General features: G+C 46.7%; 1 protein-coding gene across 2 annotated transcripts in view; it reads right to left on the bottom strand.

The window, feature by feature from the left end:
• Positions 1-23,515, bottom strand: part of irf6 (interferon regulatory factor 6) — a 52,339-nt gene that overhangs the window by 8,399 nt on the left and 20,425 nt on the right. The window contains exons 2-7 of one of the 2 annotated variants that reach the window (XM_072278966.1): positions 19,706-19,882; positions 10,579-10,783; positions 9,852-9,931; positions 7,977-8,010; positions 2,815-2,958; positions 1,707-2,099 (exon numbers count right to left, since the gene is read on the bottom strand). In XM_072278966.1, the coding sequence (XP_072135067.1) occupies positions 1,707-2,099; positions 2,815-2,958; positions 7,977-8,010; positions 9,852-9,931; positions 10,579-10,783; positions 19,706-19,879 (1,030 nt within the window). In that variant the 5' untranslated portion in view covers positions 19,880-19,882. The remainder of the gene's footprint in view (positions 1-1,706; positions 2,100-2,814; positions 2,959-7,976; positions 8,011-9,851; positions 9,932-10,578; positions 10,784-19,705; positions 19,883-23,515) is intronic. The other variant, XM_072278967.1, reaches the window with a different exon arrangement.

Below are 23,515 nucleotides of genomic sequence, written 5' to 3'. Positions count from 1 at the left end.
GGACACCAGGATCAAAGGACATCTTCAAAAAGCCATACCACAAAAAGGTGGCATCCATCATTAAAGGCCTCCACCATCTGGGACATGCCCTCTTCTCATTACTACCATCAGGGAGGTGGCATGAGAGCCTGAAGACAAACACTCAATGTTTTAGGAACAGCTTCTTCCCGTCTGCCATCAGGTTTCTGAATGGACACTGAACCCATGTGCACTACCTATCTGTTTCTGCACTCTTCTTGCACTCTTTAGCTTAATTTTTTAAAATATATTTCTTATTGTAATTTATAGTTTATTTTATTATGTATTGTGCTGTCCTACTGCTGCAGAACAAATTTCACGCCGTACCATACACCAGTGATATTAAACCTGATTCTGATTCTCATTGTAAAAAAAACATCTCCTTTAAACTTGCTCCCCTTTCATCTTTAATGAGTACCTTCCAGTACTTGGTATCTCTAGTCTTGATAAAGGATTCTGACTGTCTACCCCATCTATGCCTCTCATAACATTACAAACTTCTATGAGGTCTCTCCTCTGCCTTCGCTGTCCCAGAGAAAACAACCCAAGTTTGCCCCAGCGGTTTTCAATCTGGGGTCCACGGACCCCTTGATTCGTGGTAAGGGTCCATGGCATAACAAAGGTTGGGAGCCCAGGCCCAACCTCTCCTTATAGCTCATCCCCACTAATGCAGGCAAAATCCTGGTGAGCCTCTAATGCACACTTCCCAAATTCTGCACATCCTACATGTTTGGTCCATAACCTTCGAAGCCTTTCCAATACACACAGCTGTCCAACTGCCTCTTAAATGTTGTTATATTGTAGCTGCCTCAGCCACTCCTCCTGGCAGCTGGCTCCTCAGCTACGTGGAACAACATCTTAGCGGAGGAAAACAGTGGAAGGTGGGATGACCAGTGGTAAGGAGGAGCAGATAGAGACACAGGATTGAGTGCTCTGGGGAATGAAGCAGAAAAATCTGACAATGACACATACCTTCCTGATGAGCTAAACACATCCTATGCATGTTTTGAACGGAAAGGAGTGGGTATGTCAGCACGCACCTCGATGGTCTCTAGTGCACCTAATAAACCTATAGTCACCTTCACAGACACAAGGTCAGTCACCCAGATGTGAAAATCCAGCTGTGGCCCAGATGGTGTCCCGGGTCGTGTCCGCAGATCAGCGGTTCCTAACCTGGGGACCACAAACCCTTCGGTTAATGGTAGGAGCCCACGGCATTAAAAATGTTGGGAGTCGCTGCTTTAGATGCTGTGTGGATCTACTGGAAGGGGTATCTGCAGACTTCTCCCCGTGTCAGGCTGTGGCTCCCACCAGCTTCATGACGCTGCTGGTGCCAAACTGCATCAGTCCCTGGTGTTCCTTTGGATTCACCAGCTGCGTGGAGAGGGGCAGCCTGCTGCAAGGACAGTAGCTTGCTCCCCATATCATACAGCCTTGGCTTGCTATCACCTAGACAGCTAGAACACAACATCCACAGTCGACCCCGACCACTGGGGGGGCCTCCTCAGACTTCCTCTGCAGCCGTTACACTTTATTCTGCATTGTTATTGTTCTATCTTTCTCTACCTAAATACACTGTGTAATGATGTGATCTGTATGAACAGTGTGCAAGAGAAGGTTTTCACTGTGACAGTGATAAACCAACACATGACCAAGACCCAGTTAGCCTGGAGCATCAAACAACTCACCACTCAAGAAGGTCTCTAGGCAAAAGAGTTTAACTTTCTTCTGCCTTTCGATGACGTGCGGAACGGCGTTGCCCCCTGCGCAGGGTCCAGACCAGTACACCTTGCACTGACAGAGGCGGATGGCGTAGATCGCGTGCCCGCTGACCTCCAGGATAAGCCCCCGATCCATCACGTCCAGCAGCCGATTGGTGAACAGGCGCTGCTTCTCATTGAGGATGTTGTCCGTCCCGGGAAACTTGATCTGCTCGAGAGAAACTGGGCCAAACAGCTCCTCCTGGTTGGGCATTGGCCCCAGGTCCCCGTAGAACAGGCGGCATCCCTGAGGGTTACTGACGGTGAGGGGAGGTCCCAGCTCTTTGCCCCGATACTGAAATTGGATCTCCAGGTCTGTCACTGAGTGGAATAGGTGGGAAGGAGGAAAAATCAGAGTGATGTGCTTCAATCTAAAGGTAGAGAACTCTACAACTATACCTTTGTACATTCTGATGTTTAGTTGGACAACCACACTAGTATAACATTGGTAGGTCATAGCAGTATTGTGTTCATTTCAGGTTACCACAACACAGGACAGACACAATTGTACCAAACAGGGTGCAGAGCAGATTCACCAGGATGTTTAATACAAAGTCAAAGTCAACTTAGACCATAAGATATAGGAGCAGAATTAGGCCATTTGGCCCATCGAGTCTGCACCGCCATTTTATCACGTCTCTCAGCCCCGATCTTCTACCTTCTCCCCGTATCCCTTCATACCCTGACCAATCAAGAATCTATCACACTAAGACTTGGCCTCCACAGCCGCCTGTGGCAAAGAATTCCACAGATTCACCACTCTCTGGCTAAGGAAATTCCTCCACACCACTGCTCTAAAGGGATGCCCCTCTGTTCCGATGCTGTGTCCTCTGGTCTTTGATTCTCCCACCATAAGAAACATCCTCTCCACATCCACTCTATCGAAGCCTTTCACCATCCAAAGAAACGGGGCTCAAAACATTCCAAGTGAGGCCTCACCAGTGCTTTTCAAGTCTCAACGTTACGTCCTGCTTTTGTTTGCTAATATACTTATAATTGAAGAGCTACAGGCGGGTCTACGGTTTGATGTGCTTACTGGGCAGTGAGCTGATCCATGTTTCTGGCGTACTGAACATCTCTGCCTGCAGGTGAGAGTCTCCCTGTAGGATCTGGTCAGGGTCGGTCTTTATCCACTCACTGGGAGAGCAGCCGGCGACGCTTGCTGGAGGCATCGGTGAGTCTGCAAACGTTAGATTGCACAGTAACAGTCATCAGCACTGCCGATTAAACACGTGCATTTACACTGCACCCGTCACATCCTTTGCAGAGGACCACAAGATACAGGAGCAGAATTAGGCCATTTTGGCCCATCGAGTCTGCTCCGCCATTTCATCATGGCTGATCCAATTTTCCTCTTGGCCCCAATCTCCTACCTTCTCCCTGTATCCCTTCATGCCCTGATCAATCAAGAATCAGCCTCTGCCTTAATTATACATAAAGACTTGGCCTCCACAGCTGCCTGTGGCAAAGAATTCCACAGATTCACCACTCTCTGGCTAAAGAAATTCCTCATTTCCGTTCTCAATGGACATCCCTTTAGTCTGAGGCCGTGTCCTCTGGTCTTAGAATTGGCTGCACTTGACAGCCAATTCCCAAGTGGGTCAGCTGTGACTAAAATTAATTAACATTGACCAGCTTAGTTGCCATAATTTACTTCAGGCCACACAACAGCGAAACTGGCCATTTGGCACAACCTGTCCCACACCAATCAGAATCTTGGCCGGATTCGCAAGACCGATAGGGAGTCAGGTAGAGTGATTTGGGACCGTTTTCACTGGAACAAAGGTGAACGAGGGGTGATCTCATCGAGGTGTATAACATCATGAGGACCACGGATAGGGTGAACGCACACAGTCTTTTCCAGGCCTGGGGGACAGATGCTTCAGGTGGGTGGGGTGGGGGGAATTTATTTATTGGTGCTAGTTCATTACTCTCATGTACCGCCATACAGTGAAAAGCTTGTCTTGCACACTGTTTGTACAATCAAATCATTACATGGTACATTGAGCTAGAACAAGGTAAAACATTCACAATTAAGATTAAAGGGGTAAAAGCTACTAAAAAGTGCAGAGCAGGTGATGTGCAAGATCATAACAAGGTAGATTGTGAGGCCGAGTCCCATCTCATTGTACAAGGAGATCTATTCTGGAGTCTGATAACATCAGGATAGAAGTTATCCTTGAGCCTGGTGGTATGTGTTTTCAGACTTTTGTAAAATTTAATAAGAGCTTGACGGGCAGGTTTTTCCAACCCGACGATGGTCAACATTTGGAATGAGCTGCTAGAGAATGTGGTTGAGGGAGGTACAGTAATAATATTTCAAAAAGGTACCATATTTGGACAGGTACATGGGTTTAGAGCAGGGCTTTGTAACCTGGGGTCTACAGACCCTTCGGTTAATGGTAGGGGTTGATGGCAGAAAAAAAGTGGAACCAAAGACATTCGTAAATTTCTACAGATGTACCATGGAGAGAATTCCAACTGGCTGCATCACCATCTGGTATGGGGGGGTGGGGGCTAGTACACAGGGTCTAAATAAGCTGCAGAAAGTTGTAAACTCAGTCAGCTCCATCATGGGCACTAACCTCCCCAGAATCCAGGACTTCAGGGAGCGATGCCTCAAAAGGGTGGCATCCAGCATTAAGGACCCCCATCACCCAGAAGATACTCTCTTCTCATTGTGACCATCAGGGAAGAGGTACAGGAGCCTGAAGGCACACACACAATGATTCAGGAACAGCTCCTTCTCCTCTGCCATCCGATTACTGAACGGACTTTGAACCCATAAACCTGATTGATTCTGAACACCTGGTTTAGAGGGATCATAGTCATAGTCATAGTCATACTTTATTGATTCCGGGAGAAATTGGTTAAATCTCGGCCAAAGGTGGGAAAATGGACCCAACTCAGATGGGAATGTTGGCACAGACCAGTTGGGCCAAGGGGTCAGTTGCCATGCTGTGCGACTTCCTCAATTCTAACTGATCTCTCTCTTCTTCTGAGACTGCGCACCCTCGCTCCAAACCTCTCAAGTAGAGGAAACGTCCTCCCAACATCTACCCTCACACCCTGTAAGAATTTTGTTCAGATTCAGAGAGATTACCACTTGTTCTATACTCTAGAGAACAGAAGTATAGCCTCGTCTGCCTCTCCCCACAGTCAAACCCAGTTTCGCAGTAACCAAGCTGGCAAGTTATTAATTCGTTCCCTCCATACCAAGTCTACATTTTTTTTAAAGATAAGGAAACCAATATTTTACCCAATGCGTCAGGAATGGCTCACTAAGGTCCCGTGTGGTTGTGGTAAGAAATCTTTATATTGTACACTCCCTTGCAAATAAAGGTTATTTATTTATTATTACTATTTCTCTCTTTTGTATCCGCACAGTCTGTTGTCTTTTACACACTGCTTGTCCGTCCTGTTGGATTTATCGTGTACGCCCACAAGGAAATGAATCTCAGCATTGTATATATTGACAGAGATGGACTTTGATATAACCGCCTGTTGCTCCACAGATTAGCTTGTGAACAAAGGCACTTGGCTCCCCTAGGCACACAGTTTAACATTTCCCAACCTCCAGCCACATAAGCAACTCAATATTTGTATTTTAATTTTCTCTGCCAGACCAGATGGCCTCATTTTCCCACACACTGCTCCACCTGCCAGACTGTAAACAAACTTGTATAGATGCACAGCGGAGAGTAGCCTGACTGACTGCATCATGGCCTGGTATGGAAACGCCAATGCCCAAGAATGTTAAAATCTACAGGGAGTGCTGGATACAGCCCAGTCTATCACAGGCAAACCCTCCCCACCGTTTACCCGGAGCGCTGCCACAAGAAAGCAGCATCCTAGGTTCAAAGCTGAAAGTAAATGCATTATCTAAGTACATACATGCCACCATACACAAACCTGAGATTCATTTTCTTGCAGGTACTCCCAGTAAATGTAAAGACACATAACAGAATCAATGAAAAGCTGCAGACAACAGAGACGGACAAACAACTGATATGCAAAAGACAATGAACTGCGCAAATGCAAAAAGAACAGGAAAAATAATAACAATAAATAAGCATTAAATATTAAGAACATTAGTTGTACAGCAAGTCCATAGGTTTTGGAATCAGTTCAGTTTAGCAGTAATTGAAGTTATCCCTCTGGTTCAAGAGCCTGATGGCATAGGGGTAGCAACTGCTCCGGAATCTGGTGACATGGGACTCGTGTCTCCAGCACTTCCTTCCTGATGGCAGCAGTGAGAAGAGAGCATGGCCTGGGTGGTGGGGGAATTTGATGATGGATGCTGCTTTCCTGCAATAGTGCTCCTTGTAAATGTACCCAGTGATGGGAAGGGCTTTACCTGTGATGGAACATTCGTCACTGACACTTTTCATCCTGGCCATGCTCTCTTCCCGCTACTACTATCAGGCAGGAGGTACAGGAGGCTTAGGTCCCACGCCACCAAGTTCAGGAATAGTTATCACCCTACGACCATCAGGCTCCTGAAGCAGGGTGGATAACTTCACTCACCCCAACACTGAACTGACTCCACAACCTGCAGACTCACTTTCAACGACTCTTTACAACTCATGTTCTCAGTATTATTTTTGATTTGCACAATTTGTCCTTCACACATTGCTTGTTTGTCAGTCTTTGCTTATATATAGTTTTTTTTTGTAAATTCTATTGTATTTCCTATAAATGCAAGAGAACAATTTCAATATTGTATATGGTATGCCTATGGACTCACTTTCAAGGACTCTTCATCTCATGTTCTCAATATTTATTGCTTATTTATTTACTATTTCTTTCTTTTTTTATATTTTTACAGTTTGTGTAATTTGCACACGGGCTGAAAGCCCAAGCTGGGGCGGTCTTTCATTGATTTCATTACGGACTTTTGAGTATGCCCACAAGAAAATGAATCTCAGGGTTGAATATGGTGACATATACATACATACTTTGAACCTTGATAATAAACTTACTTTGACTTTACTCTGCATTCTCATCACCACTCATTTTCCCACCTAGTTCACGCCATTAACTCAGAAGATTCCATTTGGCTCCCTTACCCATTATCTATCCATTGATATAAGCTGGGACCAGGCATCAATGCCTACACTTCCCCAGTTTTCTATGGAAGGGAGGTTGCTTTCCATGATGAAGATATGATAAGGGTGTTTAAGAAGCTGTTAGATTGGTGCATGAATTTACAGAGGATGGAAAATTCAGTTCCATTGTGGTTTCTGCCCAGTCCAAAGGGAAGACATCAACAATTCTCCTCAAAATTTCCGAGCAACTGTTCACTTCAGAACATGTTGCAGCTCTACAACCCTGGTCAGACCACACTTGGACTATTGTGCTCCGTTCTGGTTGCTTTCACTATAAGAAGGCGTAGAGGAGATTTACCAGGATGCTTCCTGGATGAAAGATCATGGGCTGAAGGGCCTGTTCCATTGAGCACATCTACATGAAACACTGTCGCAAGAGAGCAGCATCCACCAAAGACCCCCACCCAGGACATGCTCTCTTCTCGCTGCCGCCATCAGGAAGGTGGTATAAGAGCCTCAGGACTCCCGCCACCAGGTTCTAGAACAGTCACTACACCTCAATCATCAGGATCTTGAACAAAAGGGGATAACTGTGGTCAACTTCACTTGCCCCATCACTGAAACGTTCCACAACCAACGGACTCTCTTCAAGGACTCTTCATCTCATGTTCTCGATATTTATTGCTTAGCTAATTATTATCATTATTTCTTCTTTTTGTATTTGCACAGTTTCTTGTCTCCTGCACTCTGGTTGAATGCCCTAATTGGGTGGTCTTTCACTAATTCTGTTATGGTCACTATTCTATAGATTTATTGAGTATGCCCACAAGAAAATGAATCTCAGGGTTGTATATGATGACATATATGTACTTCAATAATAAACTTACTTTGAACTTTAATTAGTCACCACCCGTTAACCCAAAATGGACCTCATCATTTCCTTTCTGTGTTTCTTTTAAATTAACCAACACTGATTCCACTCAGTAACCTTATTGAAATCTTCTGCGCCACACCCACTGTTTCCTTGTCTACTCTACCTAAACACTCTCAAGGGTACTTACTTCCCTTCACCACTCAAGTTTAATGCAAGTTCTAAACTAACACAGGCAAGCTAGAGATAGGGTAGATGCCAAAGACCGAGAATACTTACCATTTAGGTTGAGAAATGGGAAGCTCTCCTGCATCTGCACATAAAAGAGGGGGAAATTAGTACAACCGCAGGTGACCCGACTGATGGCCAAGATGTATGTTGCTCGAGGGGACAATAGTAACAATCAAAATAGGACTTGACGACGTTACAGAGAACATTGACCTGTGGCGCCACTGTAGTGTAGTGGTTAGTGCCCCAGATCTTTACAGCTCCTGGCATCGGAGTTCAGAGTTCAATTCTGGTGTCCTCCATAAAAAAAGAAGTTTGCATGTTCTTGCGGTGTGCTGGTGGGCTTCCTCCGAGTGTGCTGGCTACCTTCCACGGTGTCCAAAGACGCACCAGTTAGTAGGTTAATTGGTCATCGTAAATGGGCCTCTGATTCGGCTAGGATTGAATCGGGGATCGCTGGGCAGCACGGCTCGAAGGCCGGTTCTGCGCCGTATCGCTAAATAAACAAAACATTAACAGGGCTGGGACAAAGCTGTCCCTTCAGAACGGAGATGAGGAGAAATTTCATTTGGGAAGAAGGCAGCGAATCTGTGAAATTTGTTGCCACAGACTGCAGTGGTGGCCCAGTCACTGGGTACATTTAAAGTGGAGGTTGGGAGGTTCTTGGTTACAAGGAGAAGGCAGGAGGATGGAAAATAACTCAGCCGTAATGGAATGATGGAGCTGACTTGATGGGCCAAATGGCGTGGTTCTGGTCCTGCATCTTACGGTCTTATGGAAGGTGAAGTAAACAAGGCTGTGTGAACTGTAAATGGGTCGAGTTGTTTCCTTCTCAGATACAACACATGACGGTGAACATACCGTCTTCAGTTCTGGCCGCCTCATTATGGAAAGGATGTGGAAGATTTAGAGACGGCACAGAGGAGATTCATCAGGATGCTGCCTGGACTAGAGAGCATGAAATATGAGGAAAGGTTGAATGAGCCAGGGTTGTTCCCTTTGGAGAAAAGGAGGATGAGAGGTGACTGGATAGAGGTGTTCAGGAAGTTAAGAGGCATAGATTGAGTGGAGAACCTGCCCCCTTTTTCCCCAGGGAGTACAATTTCAAGGAGGAAAGTATGGTGGTGGGGGGATAGCAGATGTAGTTTTTAAAACAAAAAGTTGTGGGTGCAAGGAATGCCCTGGTGGTAGAGGCAGCTAGGTTGGGGACATTTAAGAAACTCTTAGGAATATGGACAGTACAAATAGAGAGGAGGGAAAGGTTAGATTAATGTTGGAGAAGGTTAAAAGATCAGCACAATATTGTGGGATGAAAAGCCTATGCGGTTCTATGCTCAATCTCCACAGCAGCAGGGGAATGGAATTTCAATTCCCAGATTCCGGATGTTACGGAGAACCTCGAGGCTAGGTGCCAGAGGAACACGGAAGGCTTGTCTAAGCGCCAGAGGGAGCATGACAGTTCTCCAGTTCCTCACCCACCTGCCCAACCGGGGAATCTTCAAAGAACGTAGAACATTAAAGCACAATTCAGGCCCCTTGATCAATCACATTGTGTCGACCCATCTAGCCTACTCAAAGATCAATCCAATTCTTCCACCATATGTAACCCTCCCATTTTCTTTCATCATGTGCCCATCTCTACGAGTCTCTTAAAAGTCCCTAATGTGTCCACCTCTACCAGCACCCCAGCAGAGTGTTCCACAAACCCACCACACAAAAAAATCTACCTTTGATATTCCCCCAGACAATTCAATATCGGTGGCTCTCGGTCCAATAAAGTGTCCTTCACCTTATACAGCAATCACCGTGGCTACAGTGACCCAGACTGGAGCTGCATAGCACTGAGAGATAGGATGGGCAAGAACCTCCAAAGTTTGAGGTGGAGTTATCCTGAGCAATATTCCCATTTCCAAGAGTTCCACTCACCTTTACTTGGGGCTGAGAACTCGAGTCGTCGTCCTCCTCATCTTCCAAGTCCACGTCGTTTTCCTCCCACGGAACCGACCCTGCAACACGCACACCAACGTGCTCATTTTACTTCAGGTCACCACAGTTCACTCCCCACTCAAGGTCCAAAAGGTAGTTAGAATGTGAAAAGTAACAATCCCAAAACCCCTGCACAACACCACTAGTCAACGGCAGCCAACCAGAAAAGGCTGCCTTTATTCCCACTCTTTGCCTCCTGCCAGTCAGCCAATGCTCTATCTGCATTAGCCTCGTTCCTTTAATACCATGGGCTTTTAACTTGTTAAGCAGCCTCATGTGTGGCACCTTGTCAAAGACCTTCTGAAAATCCAAGTACTGTATACAACATCAAAAGATTCTCCTTTGCCTTTCCTGCTTATTATTTTGTCAAAGAATTCCAACAGGTTTGTCAGGCAGATATTCTATCCCGTATACAGTCTCTGGCCTATGAAATTATACTTGCTTTACTATGACTCTGGGATGTTCAATTTTATTAAATTCAGCTACATAAATGCATTACTGTTGGCAGATAAAGAGCATTAATGACACTTGTTGCCGTCTGTTGGAAATTCCCCAAAATTAATTCATGGTAACAACAGTTCACCGTAACTTTTGCCACACACAGACTGAGAGCTGGTGTCCATACCTGTGCCAGAGCCATCATTATAAAGCAGGAGGGATTTCCTACCTGGATTGCTGTGTCCACCGTTAGCCTGGGGGATGTCGCACACTTCATAAATCTTCAGCGGATTCATGGGGATCTCTTTGGTGCCGTCGTAAATGAGGTTGAACTCGCGGCTTTTGTTGAGCGCGCAGCGAAGCTGAGCTTTCCACTTGGCGGGATCCGGTTCGTCGATCCCCTCCTGGTATTTCCCCGTCTCCACAGCCCAGGCCTGCGGGTTGTGCACACTGTGATCAATCCCTCGAGTGACATGGCGTGAACCTGCACCATCAAGCCTCATTCCTCACTGCCCTGCTGACCAAGTAGGCTGCCCACTCCACAATAAACGGGTCAGGACGAGAACACAATCTGTCCCGTCACCTCTCGTCACTTGTCACACCAACTCCTGGTGTCTCAGAATCGGGTCTATCATCAATCACTGACTTAGATAGCATGAAATCTGTTGTTTTGCAACAACGGTACAGTGGAAAGGCATAAAATTACCATAAATTACAAAAATAAATTAAATAAATAGTGCAAAAAAATAGATTGGCTTTACATGTACACAGAAATATTGAAACACACAGTGAAATGCATTACTCGTGTTAACAACCAACACAATCCGAGGTTGTGCTGGGGGCAGCCGGCAACTGTCACCATGCTTCTGGCACCAACATAGCATGCCCACGACTCACCAACACTAACCCTAACCCATACGTCTTTGGTCTGTCGGAGGAAACTGGAGCAACCGGAGGAAACCCATGCGGTCACGGCGAGAACACACAAACTCCTTACAGACAGTGGCGGGAATTGAACCCAGGTCGCTGGCACCGTAAAGTGTTTTGCTAACTGCTACACTATCGTGCAGTAGAGTTCATCAGGATGTGAGAACTGTACAACTGGCGATGGGCACAACAGCCAGAGCCCACCGTTCCCTGTGAGGAGTTGGGACATCCTTCCGGTTGGTAGGTTATTTGGTCATTGTAAATTGTCCCTTGATTAGGCTAGGGTTAAATGGGGGGGGGGGCACTGGGCCTATTATGTGCTGTTTCTCTGTAAATAACAATCTAATGGGTAATGCTCAGAGGTGATTAACACCGTCCACCAGAAAATAAGCAACGTTGCTCCCAGTTCAGTGATTACTGGCCAATCACGCTCGGAATGCTGACCGACAGCACCCAGTCAACACTGCTCCCAGTTGGGCAACACTGATTTTTAAATTCATATTTTAATTTTAGTTGCTGTACTTCAAGAAACCGCACAGAACAGGCCCTTCTGGACCAACGAGCCATGCCGCCCAAAAACACAGATACTTAACCCTTGCCCAGTCACTGGACAACTTACAATGAACAGCTAACCTTCTAACCGGTACAGCTTTGGACTGCGGGACTGCGGACAGCACCGGAATTGACCTCCAACGCCCCGAGCAGTAATAGCGCCACACCAACCGCCGCACTACCGTGGTGCCACAGCCTTGCTTTACAAAACCCTCCAGGGCTGCATCCCTCTGACCACCCCACACTCAGGTTTCTGCGTGTGCCCGTGTTGTGTCCCTGCAGGTCCGAGTCTGTGTCCACTAAAGGTCAGGGTTCTGTGTATCTGGGAGGGAGGGAGGACAGGCTGTTGTTGTTTTGTTCTGCCAAGCTCAGTGGGCACGTGATGGTGGCATCGGAATGTGTGGCACACTTGCGGGCTGCCCCCAGCCCACCTTCGGGTGTGTTGGCTGTTAATGCAAATGACGCATTTCACTGTATGTCTCAATAAATAAATTTGCATCTTACACCACTAATGGCCTGGATCCCAGGACACGGATTTCCTTCTCGTCTCCTTCCATTCCCACTCGATTCCCCCTTCTTCCTCAGAACCCACCTCGTCTGGTTATCTGCCCTAAATCTCCTGGTTACAGCTTGCTCTACTACGTTCCAGGCGTGACAAGTTTCTGTCTGACGAGTTACTGTTGTTTCATATGGGAACTTCCTTCCTTGTGGTATTTTTTGCCTTTCAGTTTAATATAAATTAAAAACATTATCTAATCATACACACAAAAGATTCAGCAGATGTTGAAAATCTAGAAGAGCACAAAGCGCTGAAGGAACTCAGCAGGTCAGGCAGCATCTACGGAGAGGTCACCCTTTTTGGATTGAGACCGAGGTCCTGATGAGGGATCTTGGCCTAAAACATCGACCATTTATTCCCTTCCAAAGATGCTGCCTGACCTATTGAGCTCTTGCAGCATTTTGTGTATGTTGTTCAAAATTTTCTAATATCGTTTTCTCCCCACCCCTCTATTTTTTCAAAATTTAATCCATGGGGAATTTCCCAAGGACACGGGAATGCGGAGGATCACCATGTCTCGGTAAACATCCAATTATCAGCAGAGGTGATGCCAGGAGGAAGGCAGAGACAGGGAATTTGTGATGTGTTGAAAATCAGACAGAACAGAATCTATCAGCCCGGCAATGTAACGTGGCAGGGGAACAGATCCTTTGGAGTACAAGCATAAACAAACCCCACTAAACCCAACAAAATTGCAGCCAGTCACAATATTCGACCCCTGTCAGTTGTGCTCTGTTAACCTACAAAAGTTGAGGTTTGATAACGCAAAGGTCAGACCACGCTTGGAGTACCGTGAGCAGCTTTGGACCCCTTATCGTTCACGAGAATGATTCCAAGAATGAAAGAGTTAACATACGAGCAGTGTTAGATGGCTTTGGGCCTGTACTCGCTGGAGTTTAGAAGAATGCAAGGTGTGAGGGGTGGGAAACCCATCAAATGTTGAAACGCCTATATAGAGTGGATGTGGAGAGGTTATATCCTATAGTGGGGAGTCTAGGACCAGAGGGCACAGCTTCAGAATAAAGGAATATCCATTTAGAACAGGGATGATTATTAAGCTCTTTAGCTAGAACAAGGGTTCCCAACCTTTTTTTATGCCATGGACCAATACCTTAAAGCAAGGGGCCCGGAGACCCCAGGCTGGGAACCCCTGGGGACCAGAGGGTGGTGAAACTGTGGAATTCATTGCCACAGACAGCAATGCAAGTCAAATCATTGGGTATTTGTAAAGCAGAGGGTGATAGTTTCTCGATCAGTCAGAGAGTCAAAGGTTATGATGAGAAAGCAGAATAGGGTTAAGAGGGATATTGTCAGACATAATGGAATGGCAAACAGACTCAAATTCAACACCATCCACCCTGCTCTGCTGGGGGAGAAGCTGACAGCGATGCAGGTGGATGCTTTCCTGGTGTCATGGATTCTTGATTACCTGACTGGCAGATCACAGTACGTGTGCTTGCAACACTGTGTGTCCAACAGAGTGATCAGCAGCACTGGGGCTCCACAGGGGACTGTCTTGTCTCCCTTTCTCTTCACCATTTACACCTCGGACTTCAACTACTGCACAGAGTCTTGTCATCTTCAGAAGTTTTCGGATGACTCTGCCATAGTTGGATGCATCAGCAAGGGAGATGAGGCTGAGTACAGGGCTACGGTAGGAAACTTTGTCACATGCTGTGAGCAGAATTATCTGCAGTTTAATGTGAAAAAGACTAAGGAGCTGGTGGTAGACCTGAGGAGAGCTAAGGTACTGGCGACCCCTGTTTCCATCCAGAGGGTCAGTGTGGACATGGTGGAGGATTACAAATACCTGGGGATACAAATTGGCAATAAACTGGACTGGTCAAAGAACATTGAGGTTGTGTACAAGAAGGGTCAGAGCCGTCTCTATTTCCTGAGGAGACTGAGGTCCTTTAACATCTGCCGGACGATGCTGAGGATGTTCTATGAGTCTGTGGTGGCCAGTGCTATCATGTTTGCTGTTGAGTGCTGGGGCAGCAGGCTGAGGGTAGCAGACACCAATAGAATCAACAAACTCATTCGTAAGGCCAGTGATGTTGTGGGGATGGAACTGGACTCTCTCACGGTGGTGTCTGAAAAGAGGATGCTGTCCAAGTTGCATGCCATCTTGGTCAATGTCTCCCATCCACTATATAATGTACTGGGTGGACACAGGAGTACATTCAGCCAGAGACACATTCCACCGAGATGCAACACAGAGTGTCATAGGAAGTCATTCCTGTCTGTGGCCATCAAACTTTACAACTCCTCCCTTGGAGGGTCAGACACCCTGAGCCAATAGGCTGGTCCTGGACTTATTTCCTGGCATAATTTATATATTACTATTCAATTTTTTTATAGTTTTATTACTATTTAATTATTTATGGTGCAACTGTAATGAAAACCAATTTCCTCCGGGATCAATAAAGTCTGACTATGACTGTAAATGGTCTGAACGGGCTAATTCTGCTCCTGTGCTTTGTGGACTCCTGCAGAGAGTTACGTGCTCATCTTCCAGTCAGGCTATGGGTAGCTAGTGGTTAGCACACTGCTTTATAGTATCAGCGACGCAGGTTCAATTCCCAGCACCATCTGTGAGGGATTTGTACGTTCTCCCCATGACCGCGTGGGTTTCCTTCAGCTGCACCATTTTCCCCCCGCAGCCCAAGGAGGCTCCGGTTAGCAGGATAATCGGTCGTTGCAAATTGTCCCTCGATTAGGCTAGGGTTAAATTGCTGGTTGTTGGGCAGCGAGGCTCAGAGGGCCGGAAGGGCCTATTCTATGCTGTATCTCAATCAATCAAAGACAAGCTCTCCACAGATAACCACAGGGGCCGAGGATTGTGCAGCAGACTGTGGGAGGAGGTCAGTGGGAGCGTGGGGGAGGGGGGCCAATAGCTAGTTGATGTTTGGGGTCAAGATCCTCCATTTTGTTAGTGACTCCAGACTTTGGCATCTGTAGTGTCATGTCTTCCAGATTGGGGATTGTTTTAAGGTTAAAGGGTATGGGGAAAGGATGGAAGGTTAACTAAAGGTCCTCACCAGGGTATCAGAGGTGGAGAAGTTTGCAACTTTAAATTCCTCTTTTTTATTATTTCAGAGGACCTGTCCTGGTCTAACCCGTAAGTGCAATTATGAAGAAAGCACTTCAGCGCCTCTACTTCCTTAGGATTGCAAAGATTCAGCACGACATCTAAAACCTTGACAAATGTCTATCAATGTGTGGTGGAGAGTACATTGATTGGCTGCATCACGGCCTGGTACAGAAACACAATTGCCCTTGGACGGAAAATCCTACAAAAAGTAGTGGATATGGCCCAGTCCGTCACAGGTAAGGCCCTCCCCTCCATTGAGCACATCTACACAGAGTGTTATCACAGGAAAGCAGCGTCCTTCATCAGGACTGCCACCACCCAGGTCAGGCTCTCTTCTCACTGCTGTGATCAGGAAGAAGGTACAGGAGCCTTAGGACTCACACCACCAGCTTCAGGAGCAGTTATTACCCCTCGACCAACAGGCTCTTGAACCAAAGGGAATAACGTCATTCGACTTCTCTCACCCCCTTATTGAAATGCTCCCACAGCCAAAGGACTCACTTTCAAGGACTCTTCATCTCATGTTCTTGATATTTATTGCTTATTTATTAATTATTATTATTATTCTTTCTTTTTCTATTTGCAGAGTTTGTTGTCTTTTGCACTGTAGCTGGAGGAGTCTTTCACTGATTCTGTTATGGTTATTATTCTATGGGTTTACTGAGTATGCCCACAAGAAAATGAATCTCGGGGTTGTATAAGGTGACATGCATGCACTTTGATAATGTATTTACGTGTGGGCACGTGGCCAAGTGGTTAAGGCATTGGACTAGCGACCTGAAGGTCATGAGTTTGAGCCCCAGCTGAGGCAACGTGTTGTGTCCTTGAGCAAGGCACTTAAGCTGTATGGGTCCTAATGCCCTTCCCTTGGACAACATTGGTGGCGTGGAGATGGGAGACTTGCAGCATGGGCAACTGCTCGTCTTCCATACAACCTTGCCCAGGCCTGCGCCCTGGAGAGTGAAGACTTTCCAGGCGCAGATCCACGGTCTCGCAAGACTAACGGACGCCTTCAATTTAATTACTTTGAACTTTAAAAGTTATTGGATTATGCTTGACATACAGATAGAGATACAGCGAAAAACTTGGATTTGCATGCCACCCAGCCAGATCATTCCAAACGCGCGCGTCAGGGTAAAGCAGTACGAAGGGGAAAACACCACAGCAGAATGCAAAACTGTCTCATATGTAAAGTACAACCATGTAACAGTTGCTGGCACCTTTAAACTCAAAAGCCCTTTGAGACCAAACTCAACTCCACCACTGCTTTTGGTTGTTAAGCTTTAGAATTCCTAAGCCACTCCCTCTCTCTTTAAACAGCAACTCTGACCACACTTTCCTGCCTCGTCTCCCTCCGGCTGACAGCCTCACCCTACTCAAGAAGCTAAATTCTTGGGACAGTTTCCAATACTCAAGAGGCCCTTGTTCCCTCTTCATGCTGGGAAGGAATAAGGGACAGGATATTTTCACCCCAGAGGCAGGGCTTTGAACATAGGTCGGTATTTGGTTGAGGTAGTCACAAGCATAAACGTCAAACAGAACGCAAGGATAAGAACCTGAGGGACGACTCCAAACCTGTCTGGGAGCACAATATTCAGACCAGCTCCTCTCCCTCTCAAGGCTTCCGATAACGATGTGCACATTCTCTGAGGTAACTGGAGGAAAGTATAGGGGGATGTCAGAGGTAAAGTTTTTTTTCCCGACACAGAGTGGTGGGAATGGTGGTAGAGGCAGATACATTACAGACATCGAGAGACTCTTAGGTAGACAAATAGATGATAGAAAAATGGAGGGCTAGGTGGGAGGAAAGGGTTAGATTGATCTTGGAGTGGATTAAGGGGTTGGCACAATATCATACAGTGCTGTCATGCTCTATTTTCTCAGACATGGAGCTAATCTGCACATATTAGTATTTATAGACCTGAGACCTCCCAACATCACTCCCTCAATTAAAACCGTGTGTTAGCAAGGGAAGAAGAGAAACTGCGCTGGAGCGGTTGAATGCGCGTTTGTAAAACAGGTTTGATTCACCGCCTCCTTAGCCAGAGGGTGGTGAATCTGTGGAATTCATTGTCACAGGCGGCTGCAGTGGTTAAGTTATTGGTATATTTAAAGCGGAGGCTGATAGGTCCTTGGATTACCGGAAGAAGGCAGGAGAATGGAATTGAGAGAGATAATCAGCTACAACAGAATGGTGGAGCACACTTCATGGGCTGAATGGCCTCATTCTGCTCCTATGCCTTGTGGTCTTTCGTCTACTCCTTCTGGGACACTGCGAGTGGCAGATCCTTCTCCCTGTCAGCAGAAGACCACGTACGCACACTCAGAGGCTAATTTATTAGGCACGGGAGGATCCTGAAAAAATAGCTACTGAGTGTAGAGTCATACAACACCGAAACAGGCCCTTCAACCCAAATCATCCACGCTGACAAAGATGTCGATCCAAACTAGTCCCGTTTGCCAGCATCTGTTCCATAACCTTCTAAACCTCCGCCTTAAATATACATGAAGACTTGGCCTCCAGAGCTGCCTGTGGCAAAGAATTCCACAGATTCTCTAGCTAAAGAAATTCCTCTTTGTCTCCATTCTGAAAGGACGCCTCTCTATTCTGAGGCTGCGTCCTCTGGTCTTGGGCACTCCCACCACAGGAAACACCCTCTCTACTGAGGCTTTTCACCATTCAATAAGATTCAATGAGATCACCCCTCATTCTTCTGAATTCCAGTGAATACAGGCCTAGAGCTGTCAAATGCTCTTCATATGACGAGCCATTCAATCCTGGAATCATTCTCGAAAACTACCTTTGAACTCTCTCCAGTTTCAGCACATCCTTTCTAAGATAAGGAGCCCAAAACTGCTCACAATACTCCAAGTGAGGCCTCACCAGTGCTTTATAAAGTCTCAACATTACATCCTTGCTTTTGCATTCTAGTCCTCTTCAAATGAATGCTAATATTACATTTGCCTTCATCACCACAGACTCAACCTGTAAATTAACCTTTAGGGAATCCTGCACAAGGACTCCCAAGTCCCTTTGCACCTCAAAGTTTTGTATTTTCTCTCCATTTAGAAGAGTCAACCTTTGCAATTCTTCTAGCAAAGTGCATGACCATACGCTTCCCAACACTGTATTCCATCTGACACATCTTTGCCCATCTGAGTCCTTCTGTAGCCTCTCTACTTCCTCAAAAACTACCTTCCCCTCCAACTATCTTCATATGCCTGCAAACTTTGCAACAAAGCCATCAATTACGTCATTGAAATCATTGACATACAATGTAAAAAGAATCAGTTCCAACACAGACCCCTACAGAACACCACTATTCACCAGCAGCCAGTCAGAAAAGGCTCCCTTAATACCCAATTTGCCTCCTGCAATCAGCCACTGCTTTATCCATGCTAGAATCTTTCCTGTAATACCATGGGCCCATAGCTTGTTAAGCAACCCCATGTGTGGTACCTTGCCAGAGGCCTTCTGAAAATCCAAGTACACAACGTCAACCGATACTCCTTTGTCTATCCTGCTTGATATTTCTTCAAAGAATTCCAGTAGATTTGCCAGGCAAGATTTTCCCTTGAGGAAACCATGCTGCCTACAGCCTATCTTATCACGTCGCTCCAAGTACTCTGAGATCACATCTTTAACATCAACATTTTCACAACCACTGACATCTAACTGGCCTATCACTTCCATTCTTCTGCCTCTCTCTCTTCTAGGAGAGTGGAATGACATTTGCAATTCTCCAGTCTCCCAGTCCTGGTTATGCAACCACTGACGCCAGGTAGACAATGTCTGTAGAGTATTAATAATGGCTGGGGTCACCCGGCTTTGTAAAGGCACTGCCCAGAAGGCGGCAATGGCAAACCACTTCTACAAAAAAATTTACCGAGAACATTCATGGTGACAGAAGGACCACGGTCGCCCACGTCATACAACACGGCACGTGATGATGATGATGGTTGTACTGCTGCCGTAAAACAGCAGATATCCCGGCATACGCCCGATTCTAATTATGATGTTGGAACAGTCATATAACTCTTCCACATGTACTGTGTAACTCTGAGACTCTCTGAATCTCAAGCACCCAATGTTTCTACCAGATAGTGATCAGGGCAGCACATTTCTCCACTCGAAGAGACCCAGCTGGCAAGCAGGGTTTGTCTGAAGGAAAACATACGAAAGATATAACCATCAAACCAATACAGTAAAAACCATGTACCCACCTTAAAGATGGTGTTTTCTTCCTCCTGTGGAGGGCTGTGGCGGGTCGCGTGCTTCCAAGGAATTTGGAATCGCTTGTTTTCTCGGTGGAGCCAAATAAGTCCCGGGAAAAGTCCACTGTCCACCTGGGCCACAAGCCACGGCTTCAGACGCACCCTGCGCTGGTGCACCGCCATCGCCTGGAACAGAAACCCTCGTTACTCAGAAGAAAATGGAACGGTCACACGGCAGAGATGGAGAAACGTGGGATGGCACCCATCTGCAAACTAAAGTTTAGAAACTTTGCACTGCTTTCAAAGGTGGCGTCAAGCTACGGCCTCCGTTGAGATCCGCGGCTCAGACTTAGTTGGGTGCTTTTTTTTAAGCATAGCGGTTAGTGCAACGCTATTACAGCACAGGCATCGGAGCTTGGAGTTCAATCTGATGTTTCTCTCCCCGTCACAGTCCAAAGGTTAAACGGTCATTGTAGGGTTAAACAGGTGAGCTGCTGGGAGGTGCAGCTCAGTGGCTGGAAGGACCTGTTCTGCATTGTATCTCTAAGTAAATCGGACAAATGGATCTTCATGCCATCAGGCTGGGGGCTTCCGAGATGAAATATGGGAAGCTTAACCTCGCCGTGGCAGTAGAGGATACCGTGGACAAGTTGGAATGTGAATTGAAATGGTAGTCAGTGGTTATTGTTGATTGTCTGAAAGGTAGCGGGCAATAGTCATACTTTATTGATCCCGGGGGAAATTGGTTTTCGTTACAGTTGCACCATAGATAATAAATAGTAATAAAACCATAAATAGTTAAATAGTAACATGTAAATTATGCCAGGAAATAAGTCCAGGACCAGCCTATTGGCTCAGGGTGTCTGACCCACCAAGGGAGAAGAGTTGTAAAGTTTGATGGCCACAGGCAGGAATGACTTCCTATGATGCTCTGTGTTGCATCTCGGTGGAATGAGTCTCTGGCTGAATGTACTCCTGTGCCCAACCAGTACATTATGTAGTGGATGGGAGACATTGTCCAAGATGGCATGCAACTTGGACAGCATCCTCTTTTCAGACACCACCGTGAGAGAGTCCAGTTCCATCCCCACAACATCACTGGCCTTATGAATGAGTTTGTTGATTCTGTTGGTGTCTGCTACCCTCAGCCTGCTGCCCCAGCACACAACAGCAAACATGATAGCACTGGCCACCACAGACTAGTTGTACAAACTGAGAGCAGACAGTGAGGTGATAATCATCAGATAATCTGTGGTTATAATGTAAATGACTGGATAAATATTGGCTCCACTGAAACAATACCTCAAACATCTTAAACACAAGAAGGTCTGCTGGAAATCCACAGCAACACACAGAAAATGCTGGAGAAACCCAGCAGGTCAGGCAGCGTCGATGGAAACAAATCCATCTTGAGCAACACAGACAAGCTCCCAGGAAGTGGTAGGGGCTATGGTAGCGGGTCTGGGTGAGTACAGGGTCGAAGAGTCAGGGGGCGGCAGAGATCACAGTGGGGGAGCAGTGAGAGAGAGTTTCACTGAACACCCAAAGGGAAGGGATAAAGTTATTCAGGGCAGGCATTCCTCACGGAGACTTTACAGTAATAGCAGTTTCACAAACACGAGATTCCTAGCATCCACAGGTTTTCTCGTGTTTATATACCACCCAAACTGATGACATGAATATCGATTTCTCTTTCTGGTCAAAAAAAACCCCTCTCACTCCTCTCTTCTTCTATTCTTCACTCTGGCCTCTTACCTCTTCTCAACCACCCATCACCTCCCCTGTGTCCCTCCTCCTTGTCTTTCTCCTATGGTCCACTCTGCTCTTCTTTCAGATTCCTTCTTCTCCATCCCTTTACCTTTCCCACTCACCTGGTTTCACCTATCACCTTCTAGCCATCCTCCTTCCCCACTCCCCACCTCTTTGCTCTGGCATCTTTCCCCTTCCATTTTAGTCTGAAGAAGGTTTTCACCCGTGTTTATTCATTTCCATAGATGCTGCCCAACCTGCTGAGTTCCTCCAGCATGTTATGTGCTTTGCCTTAAGCATCTGCCTGTTGGGTTGTGGCTCATGTCTAGATGGGCAGACAACACGAGTTGGCCAAAGCTGGAGCCGTGTCTGCAGGTCTGGTCGCCATATGAGAAGGGTGTGAGGCTACAGAGGGAGTAACAGGGCTATCACCAGGACTGGAGAGTTACCACTTTGAGTGTAGAACACTAACCAGCAGATACTACAGGCTTTTCGGCCCACAATGCTGTGCTGACCTTTATAAGCGTTCCTCACAATCACTCTGATTCTGATGAAGGGTCTCAGCCCAAAACATTGACTGTTCACCTCCCTCCACAGATGCTGCCTGACCTGCTGAGTTCCTCTAAGCAACACACATAATGTGTGTTGTTTGAAATTCCAGCATCTGCAGATTTCCTCGTCTTTGAGTTCCTCCAACACTTTTTTATGCCACGGACCCAACCATTAACCTAGGGGTCCGTGGATCCCAAGTTGGGAAACCCTGCTCTGGCATTTTCTCTGTGTGGGAAGGTACCGCCTGGTGAAGAAGATGTCAGTGCCCTGCAATGTATGGGGGTGGGGTGGGGGGAAGACGATGATAAATTACTTTAAGGTGTTGAGATCAAGGGCTATCAGCAGAGGGGTGGGAATGGGGGAGGGGAATGGGAGGGGCTTATGATACACTATGTGGAAGGAAGGCACGAAGTGCGAATACAGAACAGCACAGGCCACTCAGCCCACAATGTTGTACACGAAGATCAATCTAACCCTTCCCTCCCACATAGCCCTCCCTTTTCTTTCATCCATGTACTGATCCAAGAATCCTTTAAAAGTCCCTAATGTACCTGCCTCTACCACCACTCCTGGCAACACGTTCTGCACACTCACCACCCTGTGCAAAAAACTTACCTCTGACATCCCCTTACACCTTCCTCCAATCACCTTACAACTATGCTCCTTCGAATTAGCCATTTCTGCCTTGGCTATGAAATCAATCTATGCCTCTTATCATCTTGTACCCCTCTATCAAGTCACCTCTGATCCTCCTTCTCTCCAAAGAGAAAAGCCCCAGATCAACTTTAACCTTTCAACTTTAGACACGCTCTCTAATCCAGGCCGCATCCTGGTAAATCTCCTCCGCACCCTCTCTCAAAGCTCTCACATCCTTTCTATAACGAGGTGACCACAACATCCTAAGCGTGGTCTAACCAGACCTTCCGAGCGAAATTGGGACCATCGGCTGGCGAGAGTTTAAGCTGCACTGACCTCTCAGCAGGGTTTCTCTGCCTGACCAGTCAGTGACACCAGGTCCCACCAACACCAGCTTTTCACTCTCTCCTCCTGCTCTGGAATATTCCAGAGACAGAAACAGCTCAAGCTTTCCATCCCACCCTGCCCTAACTGACAAAATCATCTGACCCTCCCACACTGGGTACGCGGTCCACAGCTCAGTCCCACCCTCCCACACTGGGTACACGGTCCACAGCTCAGTCCCACCCTCCCACACTGGGTAAGCAGTCTACAGCACAATCCCACAATTTGGGTATGCGGTCCTTCAATTCCCAGCTATCTGATAAACTCCCAGCTGCACTCTAATCCCACCGGGCTCTCTACCTTTGCCAACTTTTCAGACAGAGCTCCAAGCACACACACTCTGAGAGAGAAGGCTCACCGTGTCTCCTTCCCGAACAGTCTCCATGCGCCGAATGGCCTCATTCTCCTCCTAAGTCTTATGATCTCGTTTGCAGACCTCCACCCTGTCCAGGGGTGAGGGAGGGAATCTCCCTGGTACAGGGGGTGACGGGGGGGGGC

Source organism: Mobula birostris, chromosome 14 (genome assembly GCF_030028105.1).
Source record: "Mobula birostris isolate sMobBir1 chromosome 14, sMobBir1.hap1, whole genome shotgun sequence".
NCBI classification, from domain to species: Eukaryota; Metazoa; Chordata; class Chondrichthyes; order Myliobatiformes; family Myliobatidae; genus Mobula; species Mobula birostris.
The sequence above is the reverse complement of the archived record's forward strand: the minus strand, read 5'-3'. Positions and strand labels throughout refer to the sequence as shown.